Source organism: Mesoplodon bidens (assembly GCF_964165515.1).
Source record: "Mesoplodon bidens genome assembly, chromosome: 2".
NCBI lineage: Eukaryota > Metazoa > Chordata > Mammalia > Artiodactyla > Ziphiidae > Mesoplodon > Mesoplodon bidens.
Genome location: NC_138177.1, coordinates 136,083,275 through 136,104,455, shown reverse-complemented (window position 1 = coordinate 136,104,455; position 21,181 = coordinate 136,083,275). Strand labels below are relative to the sequence as shown.

At 43.7% G+C, this 21,181-nt stretch overlaps 1 protein-coding gene across 7 annotated transcripts in view; it reads left to right on the top strand.

Annotated features, from left to right (window-relative positions):
* The window catches only part of FGGY (FGGY carbohydrate kinase domain containing), a 426,675-nt gene that overhangs the window by 195,954 nt on the left and 209,540 nt on the right, over nucleotides 1-21,181 (top strand). For 6 of the 7 annotated variants that reach the window (XR_014015075.1, XM_081224384.1, XM_081224379.1 and 3 more), the window contains exon 7: nucleotides 14,976-15,104. The exons of the other annotated variant lie outside the window; for it this stretch is intronic. Coding sequence is in view for 5 of the 6 variants with exons in the window: in XM_081224384.1 (XP_081080510.1) it covers nucleotides 14,976-15,104 (129 nt within the window). In the remaining variant the exon portion in view is untranslated. The remainder of the gene's footprint in view (nucleotides 1-14,975; nucleotides 15,105-21,181) is intronic. 7 annotated transcript variants of the gene reach the window in all.

Below are 21,181 nucleotides of genomic sequence, written 5' to 3'. Positions count from 1 at the left end.
CAAGTAAACCATGATGCTATGCATTCAGAGATGTTCTCGACAGTATTATTTATAAAAAGAATGGTTAGAAATGACAGTGTTGAATTTTGTCTGAGCCCTGTGCTCCTGGAAAACAGTGAAGGTTTATAAATGTCCCCAAGCTTTACATTCCAGGAAATGGCCTACTGCAGAGAAGTGTCCTTCCCCACGTGACTTGGAGAAGACTCCTGGATGCCTCCTTTGTTTACTTCTTACGAGGCCAGACACAGACCCTCCAGATTCCCATTCTTTGCCTTATTAATGATTAGCTGCACTGCTTGTCCCCACTGATCAGTTGGAACAAAACGCATGTTAACCAAACTTCATCCTTCCTCAGGCCCCTGAACTTTGGCCCATCCTCAGCCTGAACCATCATACAGCCCTCCTTCAGAGTCCTGTATTAGGGTTCTCCAGAGAAACAGATCGAAAGGGTGTGTGTGTGTGCACGCGCACGCACATTATAATGAATTGGTTCATACAGTTGTAGAAGCTGGCAAGTCCTGAGATCTGCAGGGTGAGGTGGCAAAGTGGAGACTCAGGAAGAGCTGATGTTTCAGTTCAAGTCCAAAGGAAGGAAAAAAGCCCCTGTGCCAGTTCAAAGGTTGTCAGGCAGGAAGGATTCTCTGTTAGTGGGGGTTGGAGGTAGGTAGAGCAAGACATAAACGTTTTTGTTCTATTCATGCCTTTAACTGATTAGATGAGGCCCACCCACATTAGTGGGGGCAATCTGCTTTACTCAGTCTATTGATTTAAATCTTAATCTCTTTCAAAAACACCCTCACAGAAACACCCAGAATAACGTTTGATCAAATATCTGGGCACCCTGTGGCCTAGTCAGGGTGACATATAAAATTAACTATCACAGGTCCCTCCCCCAAAATAGTCTCGCCTCAGGGTAAGATGCTCTCTGATCTACTATCCAGTCACACCACTCTTTCATGACATTTCTCCACATTGTGTTCTTTCTATCCTTGTTTACTCTGTAAAAGAAAGACCCCTTTTGTCTAGCTCTTGGGACACTTGCAGATCTTGTGGTCACAGTATTCTCCTTATTGCGATAATTTTCCATCCCTTACTGCAAATGCCCCTTTACCCCCTTACAATAATCCTTTCTAAGTCTCTCCTTACTAAGTCTGGATCTGTTTTTAATTTGACAGAAACAAATTAAGTGTCTGAAACTAAGGGATTAGTTAAGTAATATGGCACATCCATACTACAGAATATGATACATTTTCAAAGAGAATGTACTCTACTCACTGATGAGTAAAGAAGTCTGTGATGTATCACTGAGTTAAAAAGGCAGACTATAAAATTGCATACTTGTAATATGCCTTGTATCAATACATAAAATTAAATACTTGGGTATCTTAATATTTTGGCAGGGTATTCTCTATTAATTTCAGTAGTAGTTATCTCTAGGAGGAGGAAAATAAGGGAAAGGTTTTTTTTTCTCCTATCTTTCTGTATTGTTTGAATTGTCTGCAATGAAGTTGTATTATCCTTGTAAACAGAAGAAAAACCACGGTGCATAATAGCTTTGTGATCTTGAATTTTGTTTAAAAAAATAGTCAATTCTGGTTATTCAAGCCAGGGCCTGGTGGACTGGCCTCATGGACACCCCCCTCCATGGATGTCCACCCTTGATCACCTTCCAGAGGCTGTACAGTCCCCAGAGTCTCTCCAAAAGGCAGAGTCCTGCACAGTTTGTCTGTTTCTCCTCCTAGCTGAAGGCACTGAAGTCTGTTGGAGATCTGGGCTGGCTTCCTCTGCCCTCGGTTCCCCCTCTGGGAGCCGTCCCTCTGGCCATTGTGAAAGGATGAGAGGGCTGGTGACACTTCTGGGCTTTGGGCCAGCCTTTTTCATTTTATGCAAGGTCTGTTCAGTCTCCCAGGTCCTGTGTCCAAAGAATGAGACTTTAAAATGGAGAAATTACATTTTGTTTTATTTTCAAAGGTTGATCTTCTTATCACTTGAGCATTTTTCCCAAAATCTCCATGAGCCTTCTCCCTCTGCCACATACATACTGGATGACCTAGATGGAGACTTAAAAGACATTAAGTTAGAGCATCATTTTTGGACACCACTTCTGCTGAATTCCCATGGCAACATGGTTGAGGGCTTCAGGGATTTTACTCTGACATCTGGCTCAATGCCAGCCTGGCAAATTCCACTCCTCCCCATGGGTCCTGCAGTGCCAGCATCTTCCTTCACTCAGAATGAGGTCATTGTCTTTGTGGTTAAATAGTGGACACTTTCTGCTCTTCAGCTTTTGTTCTACAGTACAGCCTTAGAGACTTACAGTTTTACAGCTCCAAATTACCACCCCTCCCCTCTAGAATGCCTCCACACTGGCAGCCTCTCACCACAGATTAAGTTCTAGATTAGAACCTCTGTTCCTCAGCCCCCAAATCTGGATGTCTCTTAGGTGTCAGGGCTAGGGCATCGTCACTTTGGGGCATTTCCTTTTCTAGTTGAACCAGATCGGATTTATATACTGATGCCATTTGGGGGAAAAAAAAAAGCTCTGGTCCTTAGAAAAAAGTTTAACAACCATAGCCACATTCCATTTTTTTCATATATTTGAGATGTTTCTGGGCTTTGGTGGTGAAAGAATCTAACGTCTTAGGATAAACAACAACAACAAACTTAGCCCTTTTTGCCTTTATGTGCAATATTTCTTTGTAGCTTGGCTATTGAAACACAACAGCTATTAAACAGCTGTTAAACTGAGTTCTTCATAGCAGCCTCTCCTTGCCCAGTTGAGTTCCCTATACATTCCCCTCTCCTCCTTTATATGTATATTTGTCTGTCTGTATCTGTGTATTTATTTCCCTTTGAAGGATCTCAAAACACAAAGACCCTGGTCTTTTAATATTGTCTCTGTATTGTTGAGTTTTGCTATTAAACCTGACCAAAGAGACACACCGTAGTCTGCTTTCCATATTCTGTCTAGTAAATGGTTGGTTGTCAGGACAACAGCATAGAAGGTGGAGGGTCATTGATAACCACATGAATTCTTTAAACAAACATGATGAGAGCAAATTCCAGTGTGTGCTTGAAAGCTGCAAAAGAAGAGGAAAGGTTTCAGACAGGTCCTTCCTTTTACAAATTTGATACTCCCTTTAAGAATTAGCTTCAGTTGGAGTTGCTCATACTTTCATTAAAAACCCTGAATCTTGGCAGTGCCTTTGTTGGACAGTGTGCTTGTCCTTCCAGCATGTTAAGCGGGACTTGAATAGCACCCCGACCTGAGCACCTGCCTGTGCTCTTGACAGAGCCCCTAGCACAGCAAGGTGGTCCTCCACTGTGTCTCAGGAACAGAGTAAATGCCCAACACACATTGTAGGAATGAATGATCTCAAGTCTTCAGTGTCCCTTATAGATGCATTTATGATTTATATCTGCAAAGAAACTGAATTCAGAGACTTTAAGTAACTTTTTCCAAGACCCTTAGAAGTGTGAGGGTGGGGATATGCACAGAACTAGAACCCATTTCATCCTGGCTTCTAAGACCACACTCGTTTCATTATAGCACACTGCCTCACTGTAAAAAAATAATAACAATAAGGAAGAAACATTTTTAAAAGGCAGAACACGCCTAAGGTGAAGTATATGCTTTTCAAAACAAAGGTGGAAAACCTTTTTCAAAGGTAAAATCGTTGGGGAAAAAAGAAAAAATAATATGTAATTTAATGTTCATTGAGAATAAGCAATTAATTCTGCCCTCCAGGGGTGAATTTATGTCTAGCTTATTTGCACATGAAAGTACAAGATTGGCTTCATTTATATGAAAGTAAGACATCTGGTTGGGAAGCAAAAAATTTGGTCAATTACCTGAATCATGTTTGGTCTACATGATAGAAAAGCCCCAGATGTCTTCAGATCACCAGATGTTTGGCGTTGTGCGGTTAACACCAGACCCACCATCTGACTTTGTCATGTGAGAGCTTGCTGTTTGATTCCCCCATTGTTAGAAGGCTGTTATCATTTTGTAAACCAGCAGTTTGCAAACAGTAGTCTAGACTAGAGGCCGACACTGGCCCCGACAAAGTGTTCACTGGTATGTGATAGGATGAGAAAATAAATTCATAAAAGGAAATGTATTTAAGTGAATGCCCTTTATTTTGCGATCATCTCCTTTCTCTTTTTTTCAGTGATAGAACATTGTGTCAAATGATCCTGGTTCTAGGATTTTTTTTAATGAATCTCGGGGACCAAATAAAAAATTGAGAAGCCTATGTCAGTCCCCAGTTTTGTTTATGTGATTTTTGTATTTTACTGGATCGTGCAAAAAGAAAATAAAACTGGCGAGACCACTGCTCTAAACCTGGTAATATCTTCAGCACAATGACAACTAAAATATTTTCATATATTTCCTGAATTTGCCTTCCCCTAGCAGTGGGGGAACTCTCCATTGGCAGAACTGTTTGTCTGTTTCTTAAAACCATTGGTCATCTTAACAGTCAAGGGTTTTGCTGACAAAATCATAATTTTTCCTTTTGAAGCAAACGTTTGGTCCTTAAAATAACTCTGAAGGGAACACCTTCAGCGCTTTTAAAACATTTCACTCTGGAGACATGCCATGGAAACACGACCATGGGGAGACACTTTTTGTGCTAGAAAACTGAATTCCATCACTGTGAATATTTTAACAGATTTTCACAGTTTCTGCAGTTTGCTCTCATAACCCCCAAAGCATATAACTCTACATGCCCTAACATTGAGGATCTCTGCTCAAGCTTTATAACCTCAGCCAGAATGTGCCAGGCAATATCCCATACACCAGCAGTATGGAGTCATAATAACCATGATATCTCACATTTATCAAGCATTTGCCATGTGGCAGACAGCATCCTAACGTGCATTATATGTATCATCTTCTTTGATTCTCACAACCTCTTTGGGAGAAAAATAGCATTATTGTAGCCTTTTTAAATGTGAGGAAACTGCAGCAGGGAAATTGAATCAATTGACATCACTTGCCCAAGTCACAAGCCCTGTGATTGGTCAAGCCAGGATCCCCACCCAAGCCTGCCCACCTCCTGACCTGACCTCCTGAGTGCTCTGATAAACTGAAAGAGCTCTGCCCTCAAGGTGGTTAGAATCTAAAACAGAAGAAGGAGGCACAAGGAAAAAAGCCATTATCTAGAACGGAATGATGTAATTCCAAGAAACCTGCTGTGGGATTGTAGAGGAAAGACTGATTAATTATGATCTACCCAGGAAAGGCTCTTTGGAAGTGGCCTTAGGCTAGGTGAGGACAAAATAGGGCATCAGCAATTAACTAGAGAATTAGGTCACTGTGGGTGTCACAGTGGATGATTTCAAGCTAAAAAGGCTGCACTTTATGCTCTGTATAGTTCAGAGTTGGCCACCTACACCTCTGGAATCCACTGGATCCTTGCCACCTCTCCGGTTCTCCCTGTGCCTTAGACTCTGATTTAGGTGAGCTTCCTGCTCCCGTTGGGGGAGGGGGCAGGATGGCAGTGTCACAGCAGGGAGTACGGAGAAGTGGAGGATGCCTGCCTCTAGTTGGGAGCCCTAGGGTTCAGTCCAGACTCTACTACCACACGGAGTGACCCCAGGGAACCCACCTTTCTCCTTGGTTCAGTTTTCTCTGCTGTAAAAGGAATACGCTGAAGTTGATGGTCCCTAAGGGCCATTTGAAGCCTGTTTTTGAAACCTGCCTAGGAGAGGAAAGGAAGGAGCTAGATGATTCAGCATGCTGGGATTTCATGTTCCTGGACATGACCCACCATGGGAGCCTCTTGCAATTGAAGCTTCCTCCTTTTGTATCCATGACAATCAACACACACTTGAGATCATTCTCCCTGGCTCCAATATCTACCCCCTTGAATCTACGTGGTACAGTACAAAGATCTCAGACTTTGGAATCTGAGAATCCTGGACTGAAAAACCCAGACCATGCCCCTCATCAGACAGGTGACTTTGAATAAATTATGTAACCTTTCTGTTGTGTTTATTTCTACTACTGTAACACGGTGATTCTAATACTAGCCTAATGGATTTGTTGGTAGCATTGCAGTGGATAGCAACTAAACAATGCTAAGAACAGTGACTGAGAGTCCGTAGGTTTTGATAAATAGGCACTATTACTATTAGCATATTTATCTTCCTAAAATACAAGTTGTATTGTATACAAGACACTTGTATACAAGACACTCCTCTGCTCACTGACCTATAGTGGTTACCAGTTGCTTGTTAGAACAAGTCCAAGCCCCTTGGCCTGGTGTCCCTCCTTAGGGATAAGACCTGGGGCTTTTCACCTAGAAGTTGACCACCATCCACTTCTTGAATCAGACTTGACCAGGCAAAAAGAATTGGAGAGCCTCTATTTCACTAAGGATGATATCCACAGTGTCTTGTCACCATAGCATCACTGTACCTAGTGAGAGGCTTGGACCTGCTGGTCAGCCATTTTCTAGGCATGTGCATAAGCCTTAATGCATTATATTGTGCCCGAGTCAGAGATATGAGAGTGTACTACTGGTGGGAATTATATTAGGAAACATGTTCCTTGTCTCAGCAGCATTCAAGAGTTAAACTTGAATCCAGTCTCTGCTCTTGACTCTCCCAACTGCTGATATTCAGCATCATGGGTGTGGGTGTGTGTGTGTGTGTGTGTGTGTGTGTGTGTGTGTGTGTGTAATCTTTTTGTCTAAGTTAGTTGATCTGTACTTTATGTTCTTTTCTTTCTAAAAGAAATCTATAAATTCAGTTGAATGAATATTACTGAGAACTTATGTTCTGGACACTGCTAGGTGCTGGGGGGAGGGGAAATGAATGTAGAGATAAATAAAATTGTCTTTGAGCTATTCTCTGTCTAGTAGGAGAGAAGGAAAGAGATAGACACAGGGAAAAAACAAAACATAGCATAAGGGTTATTTAAAATTTGATTTAAAATATATGGTATGTTTATTGATTGAACACCTACTACAGGTCAGAAGAGAAGGCTAGGGATATAAAAATATAAAAAAGAGAGTCCAAATCACAGAAGAGCTTACAAGATTATAATAGTTACAAAGTATAACTCAGAAGAGGTATTGGCTGGGAATAGTGTCTACTGAAAGTAAGCCCTATGAGGGCAGAGACCCTTATCTATCTTGTTCTTTAATTCATTGTCAACACGATAACAGTGCCTGGCACATAGTAGGTATTCAGTAAACATTTCTTTAATGAATGATGAATGCTAAGGATATCATCAGAAAATTATTTACTCAGTAATTTAAAATAGAATATAATTCCTAGTTAAAACAAGATTATTTTTAGGAGGAAAATGAAGGGAAATGAACAACTTAATGTTTTGGAAGATGTCTTTCAACAGGTGGCAGAACATGTCAGGTTTGAGTTTTTCGTTACTTTCTCTGACTGAGTGAATAGTTCTGGGTATGTGTACCTCCCATTCAGGAGCAAGAATTCCTGGAATGTTTTTCAGTCAGTCTTGTATCAGTTGTGGTTCCAGGTCTAGAAAATTCCGTGAGCCAACCTGCCCAGGTGAGATCTCTGTAGAGGAATCTAGGTGCTAGGTATGCATCAAGCCCCTGATTCTATAAGTTCTTTTAAAAATAAGTTTCCATAGCCAGTCTACTGGCAGCCATGAGCACACAATAGTATCTTGTTTTGTTTAGTTGAGGGTTCGTGGTTCACGTAACTTTTGAGCTCTACCAGCATTGGACCAGGTCTTTACACATCTTTGAAACTACCCCAGCACATAGTATGCCCGTGTGAAATAACAAACTCATAGAAACCACCACATTCTTTTGAAATAACTCCAGCCTATTGTTTGAAAGTTAGTCTTGGTTTTCGTTCTCCCACCTTGAAACCAGATTGAAAGTGGATTCAATCTGAAAGGACTCAGGGACCCACTCTGCAGGCAGAGCAGGATGTCACTTAGAACTGTCCCAGCTGATCCAGTTGGCCTGCTGACCTTGGCAAAACTAAGCAGGGACAGGGGGGTCCAGGGCCAAACAAGGAGGAACCGGGTTGCATACCACCCACGCCCAAACCTCTCTCTGACATTTCCTCGGGCTTTGAGCCAGCTCTCCCCCTGGGTTTCATCTCATGTTTGTAGGAATACAAAGGAACACTGAACCTTCCAGTTAATACAACACCCCGCCCCCAGCTCCCCCTTCCTAGAGGGGATAACAGTTCTGTTGACCATTATAATGCATTTTCTGTCTCCCAGCAATCCACACAGTCATTAATTTCTGCGGCTGACATCAGGAAAGAGGATTATGTGTGTGTCTGAAACTGTTCCCAAAGTGCTCATTAGTCATAGATAATTGAAAAACTGGTAGGGGAAGATTTGGTGTAATAGAACCCCCGCCTGTGAAGAGCGCCTGTAACCACCGGCTAATTGTAGGCCCCAGCTCGTGACCCTCACGCCAACTCTGCCCATCAGAATGGGAACCAGTGGACAAAAGCCCAAGAGCCCTCAGAGCAATTGCTTTTTTACACCCCAAGGTGAGAGTGTGTTCACAGGAACAGAAGCCAACCAGATCAAGAAAATAAGTGAACTGGCTTTGGGCCTCTCCCCTGCCTTCAGGCTGAGGAGCAGGGTTGGGCAAAGGCTTGCGGTATTCTCCTTACTTTAATTTTGCTTTTATTTTAACCTAACTAGTTTCACAAAAGGAATACAAGGCCAAGGTACAGAAGAAGCACAAATGACAGAGAAGAGCGCCCTGCCCTGGACCCCAGTCCCCGCTGTAACAATATTCTGCGTACTTCTCTAGGACTTTTCTGAAAACGTATGTGTTTACATTTCTGTGTCCTCTAACAAAATTCACAAATGGGATCATACTCTGAATGCTACTCTGCATCTTGCCATTTTCAGTTAATTTATCTTGGACTCCCTTCCAAATCCGTACCTTAATTCTTCCTCATTCATTTTAATGGCTATGAAGGATTCTGCTGAATACATGTGCCCTAATTTATTCACCCTGCACAGATTTAAGGGGGAAAACACCTTCAAAAATATTACACAAGAAACACATGTTCAAGGTAGAACAATTAGAAAGTATAGGTTGGGGACTTCCCTGGTGGCACAGTGGGTAGGAATCCACCTGCCAATGCAGGGGACACGGGTTTGAGCCCTGGTCCGGGAAGATCCCACATGCCGCAGAGCAACTAAGCCTGTGCACCACAACTACTGAGCCTGCGCTCTAGAGCCTGACAGCCATAACTGTTGAGCCCATGTGCCACAACTACTGAAGCCTGCGCACCTAGAGCCCGTGCTCTGCAACGAGAAGCCACGACAATGAGAAGCCTGCGCACTGCAACGAAGAGTAGCCCCCGCTCACCGCAACTAGAGAAAGCCCGTGCGTAGCAGTGAAGACCCAACACAGCCAAAAATAAATAAATAAATAAATTTATTAAAAAAAAAAAAAAAGAAAGTGTAGGTTAGTAGCAAGAAAAAAAATCATAATTTCACTATCCAGAGAAAACCTGTTCTCTGTATTTTTTCCCTGGGACTGTGTTTTTACAAATAAGTCCATCTACATCTTTGTTGTTGTTCTTAAAAAGAAGTCATCTCCGGGACTTCCCTGGTGGTCCAGTGGTTAAGACTTCGCCTTCCAATGTGGGGTGGGGGTTGGGGGGTGCAGGTTCGATCCGTGGTCAGAGAGCTAAGACCCCACATGCCTCTGGGCCAAAAAACCAAAACATAAAACAGAAGCAATATTGTAACAAATTCAATAAAGACTTTAAAAAAATGGTCCACGTCAAAAAATCTTTAAAAAAAGGAAGTCATCTCTACATAATGTTTCGCAGCCTGCATTTTTCAGTTGGCTCTGTTGTTTTAAAAATAAAAATGATTTCCTTTTCTCGCCTTTCTTGCTGCAGGCTTATCTTCTTAAATGATAAACAAAGAGCTCAAAGCTGTTGGTCATCAGGCTACATGGCCTTAGTTGGCCCTGCCTGAGGTCCCCTGCTGCCTCTCTTGTCCAGGAGGCCACAGGTCTCCTCTCCTCCCTGGTGCCCTTTCTGCAAACATATGAACGCCTCAAACACTCTGTGTCCCTTGGGGCTCCCTGTGGTGAACGCGCTTTTCACTCTAATGGCATCCATCTCCCCGAGCACTGAAACCAGCAATCTGCCACCTGTCTTTCCAGACCAGCCTCAAATGTCACCTTCATCTTGATTTCCTGCTCTCCCCCGGGCCACCCTCACCGTCCCTCCTCGGTGCTCTGGGATCACCATGCACATTCCCCTTTGAGAGCGTTTCATCTACGGTCTGGAGAGCCTTGGTTTACACAGACCACTGTGTGAGCCTTCTGAGGTCAGAAGCTCCTCTTTCAGTCATTCGCCAGCACCTAGATCTGGGCACAGGGTAATCGAAAATATCTGGGGCCATCCTCATTACCACTGTTCTTGAAATGTTTGCTAAAATGCGTGAACAAATGGTTGAATGAAGAAGGGAAGAGACTGGAAATGCTGAGGCTGTGAAGTTCTCATTAAGTCTGGGAAAACTGATACTGTGATTAATTTAATTTTATGGTGAAAGAAGAGCGAAAGGAGGATTATTTCCGGAAAAGTTGTCAAGACACACTAAAGCCTGCTTCTGACAGCTCTTCTGGTCCCCAGTGCACTTCTGGCTGATAAAGTGTGATTTCCTGGGATGAATTCTCAGAGATTCCCGCCTGTTTCTATCATCCTCTCTTACGCCAAGCTGTTTCCCTTTGGGCTCTAGCTAAACAAAGCTTCTTCCTGCTTGGGGTCCAGATAGATGGTTCCTGAATGCTGTGGTTCCAGTTCAAAAGAGGGTGTTAATCTTTGTGCATATTTATTTTTGTTCCTAGACGACTTGATTGAGGAGAAAGCCTGGCTTACTGCCCTAGGTCGGGTTCTTTGGAAGCAGATGCTGAGACAGATTTGGGGGTATAAGATGGTCATTAGGGGTTGCCACCTGTGAAAGGAAGGGGGCTGGAGTAGGATTGGGCGGAGGGAGAATTCAAATGTGATGAAGTCCCACGAGACCTTGGCCGACCTGGCAGAGTATTCTGGAGTGAGTGGTGCCCGTCAGAGCCCTCTGATCCCACTCTGCTAAGTCTCTAGGTGTGGCCACCCTGGGAAAGGCATCACCTCATCAAGATGATCTCGAGGAGCTGGCACCTGTCTGCTGACAGCTGGCAGCTGACCTGACTGCCCACCGGGCAGCAGGTCCATCCTTAATGGGGATTGGTGATGGCTCCCTATCTACCATACTCCCCATATCCAAGCAACCACCACGACCTGCCATTTCTTTTTCTTTCTTTTTTTTTTTTTAACATCTTTACTGGAGTATAATTGCTTTACATTGTTGTGTTAGTTTCTGCCATATAACAAAGTGAATCAACTATACATATACATATATCCCCATATCCCCTCCCTCTTGCGTCTCCCTCCCTCCCACCCTCCCTATCCCACCCCTCTAGGTGGTCACAAAGCACCGAGCTGATCTCCTGTGCTATGTGGCTGCTTCCCACTAGCTATCTATTTTACGTTTGGTAGTGTATATATGTCCATGCCATTCTCTCACTTCATCCAAGCTTACCCTTCCCCCTCCCCGTGTCCTCAAGTCCATTCTCTACGTCTGAGTCTTCATTCCTGTCCTGCCCCTGTGTTCTTTAGAACCATATTTTTTTCTTCTTTTTAGATACCATATATATGTGTTAGCATACGGTATTTGTTTTTCTCTTTCTGACTTACTTCACTCTGTATGACAGACTCTAGGTCCATCCGACCTGCCATTTCCTGCTCCACAAAATCTCTCCTATCTGCCTCTGTTTCTGCATCTCACTTGCCGACAACGTTAACGAATGCCCTTTTCTTTTCTCTGGTTGCTGAGATAGCTTCACCACTGCTTTTCCTTACCCCGTTCTGTCCTCTGCTACAGTGCTGCCAGAGAGACCTTTAAAAAGATGCAAATCCATGTCTGTGAGTCTGGGTAGTATATTCAATATCTTGTAATAAACGATAATGGAAAAGAGTGGAAAAAAAGAATCTAGACATATACATATATGTATCACCAAATAACTTTGCTGTACACCTGAAACTAACACGATACTGTAAACCAACTCTACTTCAAAAAAAGAAAAAAAAAAGATGCAAGTCCAGTCACCTCACTCCCTGGCTTAATGCTCTTTCAGAAGCTTACAGTGATCTTTGTGATAAATTCAAACACCTTAGTCTGGATTTCCCTACTTTTCTCTCCAACGTTATAGGCCTCCTCCACCCCCTGCTGGGCCCCACCCCAGTTTATGTGCCAGGTCAGTCAGCCCGGTTGGCCGTCTCCCTTCTTTCTTGGCCTTTGCTCAAGATGCTGCCTCTGCTGGGAAATCTACCTGTGCTCCTCCAGCATGTAATTTGAACCCAGATCTTATGGCTGCAAGCCCAGGCCTCTTTCTGCACCTCACCAGCCAAGGCTTCTTTCTAGGTGACTGACTGTCCAAAAGGCTTGGAAGTGTACCCCACCCTGCTAATCCTTTTTCTCTTCTGAACCTTTTTTTTTTCAGTGAAAATGACAGCCTTTGTGTTTCTGAGGACTGGGGATGAAGGTGGAATAGAAGTTCCCATTTTGACCTTCCTGTGAAAATTCACCCTTAAAAAGAAAAAAATCTGAATGTAGTGGGCAGGATTTCTAAATGGTGCCACTTTTTGAACATACATAATGTTTGTTCTACAAATACATCTCTTGATTCCTTCATTCACTTAGAAGCTGCGCCAGAATGTAAATGTAAAGAATGAGAGCACAGGTTTGGCATCCATCAGAGTGGAATCCATGCCCTGTGCTCCAACACTTTAAGTGACTTTCCCAACACTTTAAGTGACTTTCCCCATCCATCTGTGCAATGGGGACAGATTAGAATAGTACCCACGTAGGGTATGTTCCCATAGGGTTATTGTGACAATAAAGTGAGACAATGCATGACATGTCCTTAGCATGGTCCCCAGCATAGAAGTGCTCAGTGAATGGGAATGCTGCCTTGTATGTGCTAGCTTGTAGACATAGTGACATGATTGAGACAGTGTCCAGAGCCAGACTGTCCACAGCTAAGGGTGCTTCTCTCCTCCAGGTTTCTGCTGGTTGTGCATGCAAAGCAGACAGACTAGAGGCTCTCTGTGCTCTCCACCTCATCATTTGAGCATCTGGACCTTATCCTCCAGTCCAGTGCTGTCCAATAGAAATATAATAGAAGCCAATATGTAATTTAAAATTTTCCAGTAGCCACATTAAAGTAAAAAGACATAAGTGAAATTAATTTTAATATATCTCATTTAACCTAATATATCCAAAATATCATTTCAATATATATGTATATATATATATATATATATAATTGATCTAAAAACTATTAATGAGATATTTTACATTCATTATCTCATGTGAAATCTTTGACATCTGATGTGTAGTACCTCTCAATTCAGACTCTGAATTTTCACTGTAAATACCTGATTTAGATTTCTTAAATTAACGTTGAAAAGGTAGATTTGCACACCCAAGTTGTTCCAAATGTACTTAAAAGTTTTTCAGTAACTGAACTATCAGTTTTGAAATTGAAATGGAAATGAATTCAAATGAAATTAATTTAGCACCTTGGTTACTCCGGCCACATTTCAAATGTTCAATCCACATGTGCCTAGTGACTCCCATGTTGGACAGTGGCACTCTAAGAAGCCATGCAGCGGGTTCAGTCTTCTTCTGCTGCTTTTTCTTAGCTAACCTTTTTCCAAATTGGATAGAATTTGATAAATGGATAAAAATGGTGTTGTGGAGGATCTTTGTTTTCAGTTACGGGAGGTCGTGAGCCATTCGCCCTCTGCCTCCCTTACTAACCCCCCACCCCTCACCTCCACCCGCAGAAGTCCTGCAGCACCTCTGCACATCCCTGGAACTCCATGGAACAATTAACAGGTGGTAGGAATCTTAGCACTGACCAAATGGCACACATTCAGAATCTTGGACCCTTGGAGCTCAGAGGGATCTTAGCATATATAGAGGTCCAGCCTCACCCTTCTTGCAGTGCAGAAATACTTATGATAAATTCCTTGGCTGGGGTGGGTGGAGGGCGTGACTCAGCCCCTGCTGAACACCTGGGAGCAGATGGATCCCTTCATTCTCTTCTGACTTACATGGTTCTCTGTGTCCTCATCTCATCTCCCTAACTAGGCTGGGGACAAGGAGAGCCTCTTACTGTGACACAGCGCCCACACAGCACAAGACAATCAATAAATTCTTAACTGAAGGCCTGATTGACTGCAGGAATTCAAGGTCACCCAAAATATCAGGGTCACTGCATTGCACAACTCCAAATAACACCATTCACATTGTATTCTGTGCTTGTGCAAGTAGCAGCCTTGTAAAGTTTGCAAAGTTTAGACTGGGCTCTCCTTTCCAGCTGAGAAAAACTTCTAAGAAATTCTTTGTTGAAACAAAATAATTCCCTCCCTTATCTTCTGATAGGAAGCAACTACATAAGTAAATTTTCTCAACTTCTTTAGGAATATACGTTAATCAGGGAGTGTGTATGGATGTGTGAATGTGTGTGCGTGCGTGTGTGTGTGTGTGTGTGTGTGTGTGTAAGGTATGCTGGTAGGGCTGCTGTGTTAGGAAGCTCATTTGGAACAGTTTGACCATTTCAACCTAGGCTCCAAGAGGCCACCGTATTTGTATCTTCTGGAATTTCTCATGAATGGAATCTTTCTCTGATATGAAAGATGCCATAGAGCTCTTGACTTTGTAAAGCACCCCAGAGCATGACCTATGGGAACCAAGGACATATACCTAAGTCACCAAATGAGTATAGGGACTCTTGGCAGCTGCATGTTTTCCATCTTCATGAAGCTGAGAAAAGGCAGAGGAGAGGGGAGGGGGCAGAGAGGTTCTCTTAAGAAAACCCTCTGTTTGCTTTCGTGTTTTTGAAACTGACAGGTGTTTATTTTTTCTCCTGTCTACCCAGGAAACCAAGTGCTGCCTCCTGGAACTTCTCTTGGAAATGGGCTCACACCAGAGGCAGCAAAGGACCTTGGCCTTCCTGCTGGAATTGCAGTGGCAGCTTCACTAATTGATGCCCATGCCGGAGGACTAGGTAATCTCTTACTCCATGTCACTACCAACACTGTGTTCAAACTCTCCTCAGAATCAAAGACACTCCTTTTCTGTTTTTAAAGCAAAGACTGAGAGCTGGTGATTCAAGATACAGTAAAGAAAAACCTTTAACAGTTAGGCATGTGGGTAGAATTATAAAACTTTTCATCAATTATAGGATTCATTTATAATTTTATTAATTTCTCCATAAAATAATAGAAAAAATGATGTGAATAAATATCTGGGCAGTTCTTTCCTTTACCGAAAATTTGATAAAGATACATTAACTTCCAACTAGCATGGATGATGATGGTGTACTTACCTGTACTGCTTTTTTTTTTTTTTTTTTTTTTTTGGCTGTACACGGGCCCCTCACTGTTGTGGCCTCTCCCATTGCGGAGCACAGGCTCCGGACGCGCAGGCTCAGCGGCCATGGCTCCGGGCCCAGCCGCTCTGCGGCATGTGGGATCTTCCCGGACCGGGGCACGAACCCGTGTCCCCTGCATCAGCAGGCGGACTCTCAACCACTGTGCCACCAGGGAAGCCCCTATACTGCTTTTTTCTACAGATACTCCAAAACCCTTACAATTCTAATTTTATTTTCATAATATACTTGGCTTATATGCTTTGTCCAATTACTTGGGTATATCCCTGATTTCATCTCCTAAATAAGTCTCCAACCTGGCATTCTTGTACTCATTTATTCATTCATCAAAGACCCATTGAACACTTAGTATGTCCCAGGCATGGTGCTGGGGGACAGTGAAGTTAATTTAAAAAAAACAAACAAAATCTCATCCCCAAATGGAAGGCAGACAGTGAGGCCAGGTTTACAGTAAAGTGTGATAACTCTATCCTCTTCTTTATCCTTATTGCAGTTTTTTGGCAGGGAGGGAGGCATTGTTCAGATTCTCAATATTTTTCACTTCAACTACAGCCAAATCTTTTTTTCCTAGCCTTTCTTTCTAAGAGTGTTTCTTTTAAAATTATGGTTCGAACTTCATGAGATCAATTTAGTACATCATGACCATTGGATTTTCAGAATAGAATGGACCGACCAGAGTAGAAAATCTCAGAGTGTGTCTAGCACAGTAAGGGTAAGCACTTTTTTGCGGAACTTATGTTTCCACTTCCATTTTATGTGTCTGTGCGTGTGTATACTGGGCCATGATGAAAGTGAATTTCTTACTATGGGTTACAGTCCAAAACACTTTGACAGATATTTTAGTCCCTACTTCATATTACAGACAAGAGTTATCTATTCAAATGCTTTCATCGAGCTGCACTCCCAGAGCTCTGTCCATGCATATTCACCTCCATGTCTTTGCACATGTGTTTCTCTGCCTCGGATGACTGGTCCTCCACTTTGCCCACTTGCTAACTTCTACTCTAAGTTGAAGACCCATCTTAGATGCTTTCTCCTCTGTGTAGCTTTCCATGGAAGACACTTCCATTTATGTTGAAACTCTCTAAGCTCTCGTCCTTTCAGCACTTTTACCTGCCCCTATGGAAGAAATGATTGTGTTGTAATTGCTCTTTTATCTGCTTGTCTTTTCCACCAGACTGTAAGTTCCTTGAAGACAAGGGCATTGTATTACTCATCTTGTGTAACCTGTGCTGAGCTGTGTCTGGTTCTTATAGGTGCTTGATAAATTTATTAAATGAATAATGTCACATTAAGGCAAGAATAAGATAAAATAGCCCTACCCTGTAGAGTGAAAGTTAATCTGTTTCCTTATACATCAGATTATTAAGCAGTGGCTAGTTCTTCTGCACGGTCTCTGGATTTTCAGAGCAGGATAGCTCTCATCCATTTACAAACATGTCTGTCTTATTCATCTTTATGTGCTCAGGATCTAACACGGTGCCTGAGAAGTAGTAACCAGCCAGTAATGCGTGTGGGTTGGAAAATACTGCTTATAGGCAGGGGTGTTTCTTTCCCTTTTCAGTGTGGGCAGTGTCTGCTTTTGATTGGAATGTCATGATTTTGGTTTTTAAGAACAGGTACAAAGAGAATTTGTGGTCTAGACAGAAACGGAGTGTTCCTGTCTCCTGGTAATCCTGACCTCCCATAACCTGCCTGAGGCCCGGGAAGCTTCCTCCATCATGCTCTTCCACTTAGCCCTGGGCCAGAAGTCTCCGTCATCTACCCGCACCCAGAGGACAGGCACTAGGCTTGGACCACCACATGCTGAAAGTAAGCAGGCTGCACCTTGGGAACTTTCAGGACTCTGGTTCCCTTGTCAGTTTCCCAGACCTCCCTAAGGAACAAACCGAAACACACCTTCTCACTTCTGCCCAGGACTCGCTGCACCCTCTAGGAGGGGAGACTGTGTCCTTACAGGTACCTGGTACTTGAAGACACTCAGAGATGTAAGTTGAACAGTACTGAAAGGAATCCAGGCCATGAAACGACCCCCCTCTTTTCCTAAATCAGAGATGGTCAGTGGCAGAAATTTTTACCCTTAGAAGCTTTGGCTGAGATTTTTTTTTTTCCCTTTCAAACACAAATGCATGGGACTTCCCTGGTGGCGCAGTGCTTAGGAGTCCACCTGCCAATGCAGGGGACACGGGTTCGATCCCTCGTCCGGGAAGATCCCACATGCCTCAGAGCAACAAAGCCCGTGCACCACAACTACTGAGCCTGCGCTCTAGAGCCCGCGAGCCACAACTACTTAGCCCGTATGCCACAACTACTGAAGCCCACGCACCTAGAGCCTGTGCTCAGCAACAAGAGAAGCCACCACAATGAGAAGCCCGTGCACCGCAACAAAGAGTAGCCCCCGCTCGCCGCAACTAGAGAAAGCCCGCACACAGCAACGAAGACCCAACGCAGCCAAAAATAGATAAATAAATAAATCAAAACAAAACAAAACACAAATGCACTTACATTAGTGAGTTTCCCTTGTGTTTTCCAAAAGTAAGTTCTTTAAGTGGAAAGATAGCCTAGGACCTTGGCTTCTTAAAGGGCTGAGCCTAGGGGCCAGCAGTGGCTGGGGAGGGCCCAGGCAGGCGATTCTCAGCTGCTGTGGGACAGTAAAGACCTACTTAGCAACTTTGACCAAGTTTTATCCTTCTTATACCTCTGTCTCTCCCCTTCACCTTACAGCCAGTTTAGGGTTAGGATGTCTGGGAAAAAGAGGAGGCCTGGGAGCAAATATTCCCTCTTGTTTCCCGTGCCGCCTATGCCCCTTTCAGAGTGTAGAAGAGAAGAGAGTCCTGAAAATCTTGAAAAGGTCGTCCGCCTATCCAGCCGTGCAGTTACTAAAGATAGCTACTGAATGTGTATAAACATGGTGGTTACTTGTCTAGGCACTGGAGATTATAGCAGTGAACCGAGCAGCCAAAGCCCCACACCTTTTGGAGAGAAAATTCTCATTCTCTCCTGGCCTGCATGTTTGTAACTTAATAGTATTGGTTTGAGACAACTAACCCCTGAGACATATCATGATGCTCTAATAAGGGCTCTGAACATGGAATCTGAAGATCTGGATTTAAATTCTTACTCTACCTGTGTACCTTGGGCCAAATATCATACCTCTTCACACTTCCGAATTTCCCCTTCTGCCATACGAGACAGTGATGCCCTCCTCACAGATGTGTTATGATATAAACAGGTAAAGTAGCTGGTGTAGCATCTGGCACATAGTAGGCACGCAGTAATGAGGTATCTTTCTTTAATTTTTCTCACTCTGGAGTGGCAATGCCTGGCACAAAGTAGGAGCTTTATAAATGGAAGTTCCCTGAGTCACTATCCAGGAGAACTGTCTTCCCTTTGCATAGGCAGTCGGAGAAGAACCCCAGGCTTCTGGACTTTATCTTCCTTCCATGAATCTGCCCTAAATTTCCTTCCCCAATACTCTTTTACAGAACACAGGATTCACTGCTTTAAGATTCTATACAGATTGTGGTCAGAAACAACCTCATGATCTGGTTAGATGAACTCCATGCTAAGAGATTGTCAAGTGTCAGGTTAAGAATCTGGCTTTGGGGCTTCCCTGGTGGCACAGTGGTTGAGAGTCCGCCTGCCGATGCAGGGGACATGGGTTCGTGCCCCAGTCCGGGAGGATCCCACATGCCGCGGAGCGGCTAGGCCCGTGAGCCATGGCCGCTGAGCCTGCGCGTCCAGAGCCTGTGCTCCGCAACGGGAGAGGCCACAACAGCGAGAGGCCCGCGTACCGCAAAAAAAAGAATCTGGCTTTGGAATTGGATGCCATCCAGGCCTCGCACAGACAAGCCCCTGACAATCACAGCCCCTTCAAGCGCTGACCTGGTGTGACCTACCTTGGACCCCACATTCTGACTGGTAGGAGGGGTCGGCATTCTGCTTTGGAGAAAGACTCCTGGACTCTCAGTCTCCAGGGAAGCCTGAGACAGGAGGATAAAGATCAAAGAAGCAAGTGGAACTCAACTCATGATTTTTCCAGTTCTGGAAAAAGAGGAGGAAGCACTTGGTGGGAATAAATATCAAAGATAAGAGAACATTTTGTACTTAAGGTGCTGGTTAGTAAGTTCTGCGGCAGACAACCAGAAGATGGGAGGAGCTGTGTTTGCCCTTTGTGGGGGTGGTTCTCTCCAGGGCGCCGGCTGCTGCTCTCTTCCTAGCTTGTAAAAATAGTGGTAACTTTGTTCCAGGTCTGTTCTTGGCTCCGGCAGCCCAGCTGTCCTGAACGGCAGTAACAGCCTCATTTCTGTCTCATGCCCTCTCCCCTAGTTGTTGTTCTTTATCAGACCAACTTCTGATTCTCCATCACATCCTGAAGCCGGGCTGTCTCCTCCCAGAGCCTTCCCTGACTCCCCCAAGCTGACTTAAGCCCTCCTTCCTCTCGCTCCCATGATGCCTGGGACTTGCCTCCTTTACACTACACGTCACCAGGTTTATGTGCGCAACTTTGTCTCATTTACAAGTTTGTGAACTCTTTGAGAGTGAGCCCCGTGCCATTTCATTCTTATATCCCAGCAACCAGCACAGTGTTTTGCGTGTGGAGGACCGTTTAACACGTGCATATTTAGTGAATGAGTGAATGAATGGCATCCCCTGCGTGAGGGATGTATATTCAACTGAGAAGCAGAGTAACCTCTCGTTACAGAGGCGGCTGCCCTGTACATTAGGTGTACCTGGCTCATTTCTCCATGAAGCAAGGGAGTTGTTCTGAGCGCTCCCTGATCCAGTCCTGGAGGTCTGGAAACTCGTGTCCTTTGTGCTCCCATCATGTTAGCAGGTGTTGGCCAAGAGCAAACGTTGTGCCTAGGTTTAACATCACTCTGATTCCAGATACTGGGTTCTTTGCCAGATGTTGATTTGGCGTAAATTGCTCACTAGGCCAGATGTTGATTTGGCTTAAATTGCTCATCTGAGATTCAGAATCAAACCAAATTGAGGATTTTGAATGTCTCCCTCCCCTCCCTTCCCCTCCTCTCTCCTCTTCCTTCCTTCCTTTCTTATAGCAGAAAAATCGGTTTAGCCTGTCTTGCAAAAGGAGCTTCTGGTTCATGCCCTCTTAGTGCAACACATAGTTCATTCCAGTGAGCAATAAACCTTGCCAACTTTTCATCTCACCATTGTCAGTGCTCTAGAAGCAACACTGATTCTCAAAGCAGCTTTATACATACTATTATTTTGTTCCATTCGTTAAATGAAATAATGAGGCTCACAAAGACTACCTAACTTACCCAAAGTCACACTATTGGTATGTGGTAAATGCATGATTCAAACCCACACTATCTGATTTCAGAGCTCACACCTCTAATCACTATGCCTTATGGAATGCGTATCTGTTACAGTGTGCTCCAGTCTCCTCTTGAATTTGACACTTAAAGTAGCATTTGAGCGAGTAACAAGTATTAAAAAAAGAAAGTCTTTCAATAAATATTTATTGATGACCCACTTTACTAGTTGATGAGAGTATAAGGTGAATATGAGAGAGAACTGGACTTGTGGGAACTTGCAGTCTAGTAGAGAAAACAAACATTAAGTAAACAATGCCATTACATGTTCCAAGTATATACGGCTTTGGAAAAATATGGAATGGGCCCAGAATTGAGACTTGAAGAATTATGAAAGGATTCCTAGAGGTA